This window comes from Nycticebus coucang, chromosome 10 (assembly GCF_027406575.1).
Source record: "Nycticebus coucang isolate mNycCou1 chromosome 10, mNycCou1.pri, whole genome shotgun sequence".
NCBI classification, from domain to species: Eukaryota; Metazoa; Chordata; class Mammalia; order Primates; family Lorisidae; genus Nycticebus; species Nycticebus coucang.
This window is the reverse complement of record NC_069789.1, coordinates 114,087,671-114,095,637: the sequence shown is the minus strand read 5'-3', so window position 1 is coordinate 114,095,637 and position 7,967 is coordinate 114,087,671. Positions and strand designations below refer to the sequence as shown.

At 52.3% G+C, this 7,967-nt stretch overlaps 1 protein-coding gene across 2 annotated transcripts; it reads left to right on the top strand.

The window, feature by feature from the left end:
* Positions 1 to 259: 259 nt before the first annotated feature.
* LOC128597385 (sialic acid-binding Ig-like lectin 13) lies at positions 260 to 7,394 on the top strand. Of its 2 annotated transcripts, XM_053607739.1 has the most exons (8): positions 260 to 362; positions 470 to 1,483; positions 1,680 to 1,958; positions 2,164 to 2,211; positions 3,328 to 3,585; positions 4,556 to 4,649; positions 4,995 to 5,075; positions 5,726 to 7,394. In XM_053607739.1, the coding sequence occupies exons 2-7, from the start codon at positions 1,048 to 1,050 to the stop codon at positions 5,065 to 5,067; spliced, it is 1,188 nt and encodes a 395-aa protein (XP_053463714.1). In that variant the 5' UTR covers positions 260 to 362; positions 470 to 1,047; the 3' UTR covers positions 5,068 to 5,075; positions 5,726 to 7,394. The 2 variants fall into 2 exon arrangements, with proteins under 2 accessions (XP_053463714.1, XP_053463713.1); XM_053607738.1 differs by having other exon boundaries at positions 4,995 to 7,394.
* The last annotated feature ends 573 nt before the right edge of the window (positions 7,395 to 7,967 follow it).

Sequence of the window (7,967 nt, the reverse complement as noted above, 5' to 3'; positions counted from 1 at the left end):
CACAATTGAAAATCATCCTGTGTTGAATTCAGGTGCCTGTTTCGTGATCCCAACCTGCCTGAGTGTGGGCAGCCCCAAGGCTGGTGTTCCTGGGTCTGAGACTCCGGTTTATCTGGGCTCCTGGGAGCAGACCTGCAGCAGTTAAGCCCTGGAGGCCTGGGGACTCACCATGCTCTGGAGGAAGGAGGCCACAGGAAATAATGATGGTGACAGAATCTGACCTGATGCCTAGACTGCCTCTAGGAAAGGAGAAGTTTCTACTCTTTTCGAAATCTGCCCTTCACCTCTGCCATTCCTCCTACCAAACCGTACTGCACCATAACCCTGGGACCTCAGTCTCCCAGGCTACCTCTGTGTCCTTGGTGTGTATTAACTCACAGACTCCTCACCTGCACGGCCCAGGGCCATGCACTCAGTCCTTCTGACACCCTCCCTCCCCCGTCCTCTACCTTGTCTGTGCATCCCCCAGGAATCTCCTGTCACAGGGAACTTAGGCATTGCCAGGCTTACTGTCTCCCCAGTGGACGGTGAGTTCACAAAGACAGGATCTGGGCCTGTGTGCTGACTTAGAGGTGCAGAAAGGGGACGCCCACCTCATGGTTGCTGAGGGGGAAGGAGAGGCTGCTGGTCACCCCCCTGGGCTTCCCCCATCACCTTGTCCCTGAGCCTCAATCCTGACCTCCACAGTGGGCCACGGCCCCAGACTCAGGGATCCGGCCAGAGGACACCCATTTTTACCTTGCAGAAAATGTCACCCAAGGGTGTTGACAGAGAAGCAGGAGATGGGGTCGGCGCTGCATAGGGTGGGAACCTGGGTGAGCCTCTCTCCCTCTCTGGCCACAGGGTCCCCAGGGTGGACATGGACATGGGTGGTAGCAGTTGATCTTCAGTGCTGCCTTGGCCCTGGCATTGTCTGGGTACAAAGTTCCTCCTCTGAAGAGGGTCACAGTTCTGACCTCACCCTCCACTTCCTGTGTGGCCTTCTCTGAGTTCTGCAGCTCTCAGTTCCTGACCGAAGAACCCTGAGGAGCAAACCTCCACCCGGACATGCTGCTGCCGCTGCTGCCACTGCTGCTGGCCCTGCTCTGGGGGAGGGTGGAGGGGTTTGGAGACTCCAGGAAAGATTATTCACTGCAAGTGCAGAGGGAGGTGACAGTGCAGGAGGGCCTGTGTGTCCATGTGCCCTGCTCCTTCTCCTACCGCTGGAGTGGCTGGGAATACTCTGACTCTGTTTATGGCTACTGGTTCTGGGAAGGGGCCGATGTATACCTGCAAGGTCCAGTGGCCACGAACCACCCAACTCGACCTGTGCAGAAGGAGACCCAGGGCAGATTCTACCTCCTTGGTGATCCTACGACCAACAACTGCTCCCTGAGCATCAGAGATGCCAGAATGGGGGACAGCAGGTCATACTTTTTTCGGGTAGAGAGAGGAACTCTAAAATTCAGCTACAGATCTCCCAAGCTCTCAGTGCATGTGACGGGTAAGGCCTGGGCTCCAGGGGTGCCCACAGGGAGGTGGTGGAGCCGCAGGGCAGGGCTGGGCTGAGTCCCTGTCATGGGAGGGGTTGGGGTGAAGCCTGTTGGGTCAGGGGAGGAGCTGGACCAGGGCCGAGCTCCTCTCAGGGCTGCACCAGGGACCCTCCATCCTGATGCTGTGTGTCCCCCTCTCCTCCCCAGCCCTGACCCACATGCCCAACGTCTCCATCCCGGGAACCTTGGAGTGCGGCCTCCCCAGCAACCTGACCTGCTCAGTGCCCTGGGCCTGTGAACAAGGAACACCCCCGATGATCACCTGGGACGGGCCCTCGGTGTCCACCCGAGGCCCCACTGCTGGTCGCTCTTCTGTGCTCACTCTCATCCCACAGGCCCTGCACCATGGCACCAACCTCACCTGTCAGGTGACCTTGCCTGGGGCTGGTGTGACCACAAAGAAGACTGTTCTTCTCAATGTGTCCTGTGAGAGCTGGGCCGGGACATCCAGGGCTTTGCTGGAGGTTCCCAAGGGCAGTGGGATGGGCTCCGGGTTGCATGTGGGGTCTGGGTGGGGAGGGTCTGGAGGAGACCGGCTCGATCGTCCCCACCATGTGGCTCCTGGGGACAGACCCCAGCATCCACTCAGCCCTCAGCAGTGACTCTGGGCTTCCATGTCTTTCTGCCCCAGACTCTCCTCAGAACTTGACGGTGACTGTCCTCCAAGGAAACAGCATAGGTAGGACAGGCCCACCCTGAGCTGTGGGAGCAGGACCTCTTCTGTCTTGGACTCACCCTGCTCACCTGAGACCCCCTTGTTGGTGACCCCAGGACCCCTTTTCACCGTTAGACCCTCTGACTCCACCTCCCCTCAGACTCCTCCATGACCTCCCTGGCCCACAGCAAGGACAGGACAACGTTGACAGGCAGAGCTGGCTTCAAGGCCTCTTCTCACCCATTTCCTGAACACTCTTTCAGCCTCATCATTTTATTTTACACCATAGTTTTATGAACTTCCAGATGGGTGATAGGTCACATGGGCAAAAATTCAAAACACACACAGAGTCTGTCCTCAGGTCCCACCTCCTCCCCAGAACCCACCGGTTTTCCCACAGGCTGTCCTGAGCCTTGGTCTACTCACCTGAAGGCCATCAGAGGTGGTTTGACACCAGTAGCACAGACTGTCCTCATTCTCCTCCAGGACTGGGTAGTATTTCTTTGTCTGGAGGGACTCTGATTTTGTGACCTCTTCTAATGGAAAGCCATGGTCTTGACTTTACCATACCACAGACATGCTGCAACAAATAATCTTGTATCTACTGTCACGGGGAATAACTAAGCTTGTGGTATAAATTCTTACAGCAACATTTGGCTGATCATATATTCTAATTTGAGCGATATGGCCAAATTGTCCTCAATTAAGGGTTTATGGCTCGGCACCTGTAGCTTAAGTGGCTAGGGTGCCAGACACATACACCAGAGCTGGCGAGTTCGAATCTCACCCAGCCCACCAAACAACAATGACAACTACAACCAAAAAATAGCTGGGCGTTGTGGTGAATGCCTGTAGTCTCAGCTACTTGGGAAGCTGAGGCAATAGAATCACTTAAGCCCAAGAGTTGGAGGTTGCTGTGAGCTGTGACATCACGGCACTCTACCCAGGGTGACAGCTTGAGACTCTGTCTCAAAAAAAAAAAAAAAAATTCAAGCGCTTACATTCCCAAGAGTGAATGGTAAAGTATGTGTTTTCCTCCATTCAGTATCCCTGTGTGTGTTCCCCTCATCCATCTCCTTCTGTGTCCTTCCACTGTCTTCAGATCTCTTTGTCACTCTGACTCTGTTTCTTTCTTTCCAGTACCCGTGACCCTGGGGAATGGCTCATCTCTGTCAGTTCTGGAGGGCCAGTCTCTGCACCTGGCCTGTGCTGCTGACAGCAACCCCCCTGCCAAGTTGAACTGGAACTTCGGGAGCTTGACCCTGAGCCCCTCACAGCCTTCAGCCCCTGGGGTACTGAAGCTTCCCCAAGTGCAACTCAGGCATGAAGGAGAATTCACCTGCCAAGCACAGAACCCTCTGGGGTCCCAGCATGTCTCCCTGATCCTCCTCCTGCAGAGTGAGTGTGAAGGGACTACTTCTAGACAACCCCAACAATGACCTGTAGTCCCCAGATCACCAAACAAGCAGTCCCCTGGTTCAGTGTGTGGAGTGGGGGGGACAGGGCTCTGCTCAACCTCATAGTCAAATGTGAGGCCCAGAATGTCCACAGGGCAGGAGCCCTGGATTTCCTGCTGGGAAGTCTTGGTAAGGGGAGGGTGAGCCCTGTGCTGACCTGGACCAATATCTAGGGACACTGGAAATGTAGAGAGCAGGCTGTGAGAAGGCAGAGCCCTCACAGCCTGGGGAACATTCAGAGAATGAACCCCCAACTCCTTTTCCTCTATTCCCAAAACAGCCATTGTCCTTTCTTCCTGCTCTGTCTGCCAGAAGTCACATAGACCTTTCTTTGTCTAATTAATTATGCAGAGATCCTTGAGATCTCTCCCTTCTTTCTCCTTGTCATATGCTAACAAAGTTAAGTAGTAATCACTGAGTCACATAGTTCTTCCTTTGTTTTGTTAACTATGCTGGGATCCTAGTGATCGGTCCCTTCTTGCTTCTTGTCATATGTTAACGAACTTGAGTAAAAACCATTAAAAGATGGTTTGTCTTTGTTAAATTTATTTACATTTTCCTATTGTACTATAAGACCAAAACTGTGTCTTGTTTATTCTATTTCCCCATTTTGTCTATGCTACCTCCCCCTTGACAACCCTGTACAAATACTATAAAATAAAGCTGATTTTGGGCTTTGGTGCTGGCTCCAAAGGGCTCAGTCACCCCTCTCGATCCCATCCTTTGCTTCCATCCTTTCTCTTGTGCTGTATTTTCTTCATTCTCCACCAATTCCACTGTGGTTCGCTCCCCTTCCCATGCTGGTTCATGACATGGAAGAACCTGGGTAACCTGTGTCCATGTCCCAATGAGAAGAAGGACACGGGATTGTGGTTTCACAGGCAAGTCAGCCTCATCCCACTTTTCCTTAGGGAAATCTGGGCCCATGGCCAAGGTGACTCTGGTGGCCATCGTGGAATCTGCTGTGAAAATCCTGCTTCTCTGCCTTTGTCTCATCTTTCTCAGGTAAACACAACCCCACAAACCAGGGAGAGGCCTGGGGAGGAAGGGGACACAACCCTGAATCCCACCTCCCAGTGTGGGAAGGACCAGAAAGGGGCAAGAGGGTCTGGGTCAGGCAGGAGGTGAGCTGGTGAGGAGAATCCCACATGGGCCATGGCTGTGCGTCCTCAACTCTGGCTCAGTGTCCAGGGTGGGCAGGTTCCTGCCCTCCTCAAGGAAGCCTTGGGGGCTGGGTCTACTCTCTGCTCCTGGGTCCTCTCCTGCCCCACACAGGGCACAGGGAGGTGAGGCTGCTGTCTTTTGTACCCTGATTTAGCCTCACTGATGACCCCTGGTCTGATTCCTCAGAGTGAAGTCCCACAGGAGGAAGGCAGCTCGGACAGCAGTGGGTGTGGCGGACGTGGACACTGTCATAGCCTAATCCCTCAGGTGAGTGATGCTGGCATATCACCCTCCAATATCCTGCTGGACACCTCCCCTGTGATGGCCTCCAGTGTTGCTCCACCCAGCATGACCAAGGCTGAGCCATCTGTTTCATCCCCAAGCAGCCCTCTGGTCCTGCTGGAACCCCCATCCCACTGATACTCAGTGGCTAAGTCTCTACAGGTAGAATCAGGGTGAGGGCCTTTTCTTGACCCCTTCCCTCCACCACAGCCCATAAATCACTCCTCCTGTTCTTCCCTCTCCTGAGCACGGCTCAACTCCATGCCTCTTTCTCTACTCAGACCCTGCTCATTCCTGCAGCCTCACCTCTTCCCTGGTTCCCAAATCCACCTCTTCTCCTGCCTCCATCTCTCCCCACCACAGGCCTCCAGACTGTGCTTCCAGATGCTTCCTTGTCCAGTTCTCACACGGTGTGAACAGCCGGTTTCTCTCCATTGCTGGGGAGCGAGGTGCTGACCCAGGGGCTGGAGGAGACACCTGGCAGGGTCTGTCCCCTGCTGGACTGTCCTCCTGACCCCTCCTTTTCCTGATCACCCAATGCCTCCCCACACCCACCAGGCCATGTCTTCTGTGATCTGAGACTTTGCTTGTGATTCCTGTTCCTGAAACAGCCTCCCTCCCATTCCTGCCTGTAGGTCCTGCTCATCCTTCAGGCTCAGTCTCACGTGTCACTCAGGGTTGTGTGTGTTCCTTGTTTGCTTCTGAGTGGAAGAGGGACATTCAGTCCTTCATTCATAGGCTCATTCAGGAAGTAGTACTGAACACCTGCTATGTGTCAAGACTGTCCTAGTGCAAGATTGCATCAGTGCATGTAACTTCAAAATCTGTCATCCAAGACTTAGGATCGTCACTTTTTCAGAAATAGAAAAAGCCAATGAGCACAGGAAAGGATGCCAATGTCACAGTCATTGGAAAAATGGAAATCAAAACTTCACATCCATCAGGATAGGTCTTATTTTTAAGGAGAATATAATAAAAAATATTTGCAAAGATGTGGAGACATTGAACTGCATGTAAAAGGATGTGTAAAGATGTGGAGACTTTTGCACTTCATGTAAAAGCGTGTAACTAGAGAAACTCTTTGATTTTTTTTCCATCCAAAAGTTAAGCATAGAATTACCAAGTGATCCAGCAATTCTACTCCCAGATAGATTGATTCTTAAAGGACTTAGAAATGTGGACTTAAGCTGTTGCGAGTTTACCAGGGTTCACAGCTACATTATTCACAGTTGTCAAAGGCGGAAATAGCCCAGGTGTCCACAGACGGACGAATGGCAGTAGCTACGGAAGGAGCTACCTACCCCCACTGAGGTGTTCTCTAGCCTTGTCAAGGAAGGGGTAGAATTCTGACATGGGCTACAACAGGGATGAGCCTGGAAACAAGATGCTGAGGGAAAGACGCCAGACACGGAAGGACAAATCTCATATGATTTTATGTATTTGACCTTTCTAGAATAGGCAAATGCACCAGGACAGAGAGTAGAATGGTGGTTGCCAGAGGCTGGGGACAGGGCAGTAATGGGGATGGGGGGATTGTGCAACTGGTGCAGAGTTCACTTTGGGATACCAAGAAAGCTCAGGAAATCTGTTGTGGTCCCTGTTGCAAAACACTGAGAATGTGCTTAGTGCTACTGAATTGTACCCTATAAAATGGCCAAAATGGCCAATTTATGTTACTTATATTTTACCGTAATAAAGAAGGCAACAGGCAGTGTCATTCAGGAGAAAAGGAGGAAAAGGTGAATTAGCAAAATGAGAGCATGTGGGATTAGAAAAGGAGCTTGTGTCGTTTTGGGGGACAGTGTCTGTATTTGCCAGTGTGGGGAGGTGAGGTGTGGCCACGGAGGTGAAGGCACTGAGGACTGAGTGAGAGAACAGCCTCCCAGGAGGAGGGAAGGGGGACCAGCGAGTGCAGGGCTCAGAGGCAGCAGCAGACTAAGGGCTGGGGACACTCCAGGCCTGGTGTCTGAGAGCAGAGGGTGGCAGGAGGAGGATGGTGCAGACAGGCAGGGACCCAGAGCCTTTGGGGACAGCAGAGGCACGACTGCACTTACGCTGTGACAGGACCCACAGCTGCCCTGGTCTGGGAGATGTGGAAGGTGCCACTGGATCCTCCAGGAGGAGGGACAGTGGCTGAACCAGGAGGCAGAGATGGGGCGAGGATGTGTTTTAGAATGTGTTGAAGATTGGGCGGCGCCTGTGGCTCAGTCAGTAAGGCGCCGGCCCCATATACCTAGGGTGGCGGGTTCAAACCCGGCCCCGGCCAAACTGCAACCAAAAAATAGCCGGGCGTTGTGGCGGGCGCCTGTAGTCCCAGCTACTCGGGAGGCTGAGGCAAGAGAATCGCTTAAGCCCATGAGTTGGAGGTTGCTGTGAGCTGTGTGATACCACGGCACTCTACCGAGGGCCATAAAGTGAGACTCTGTCTCTACAAAAAAAAAAAAAAAAAAGAATGTGTTGAAGATTGCATGACAGGAGTATCTAATGGACATGGTCAGGGAGGGGACAGGAGGAGCAAGTCCAACGCCACTGTCTTCACCTGAGGACTCAGAAGGCAGGAGCTGTGTTTCACAAAGAAGCAGGGACTTGAGAGAGGGTGTTAATTCTGGAAACCTAATTGGAAACATCAGGCAGACAGCAGGATATAAATATCTGGAGACCAGAAGAGGAGTCCAGACCAGAGATGAGCAAAACGTCTAAGATCTTTATGCAGTTCTCCCATTTTATCTGCACTTTCAATTTCTGTGGCTCAAGTTACCTGTGGTAGAAGACAGTCAGATTTCTGACAAAGAGAGGGACCACATTTATGTAACTTTTATTACATTGTTATAATTGTTTTATTATATTGTTGTTATAATTGTTTTATTATATTGTTGT

Excerpts from the sequence above, each read along its gene's own strand:
- LOC128597385 (XM_053607739.1), top strand. The coding sequence starts at position 1,048 with ATGCTGCTGCCGCTGCTGCCACTGCTGCTGGCCCTGCTCTGGGGGAGG. Across the intron at positions 1,959-2,163 it reads TGTTCTTCTCAATGTGTCCT|ACTCTCCTCAGAACTTGACG; the intron begins GTGAGAGCTGGG and ends TTTCTGCCCCAG. Across the intron at positions 2,212-3,327 it reads CCTCCAAGGAAACAGCATAG|TACCCGTGACCCTGGGGAAT; the intron begins GTAGGACAGGCC and ends CTTTCTTTCCAG.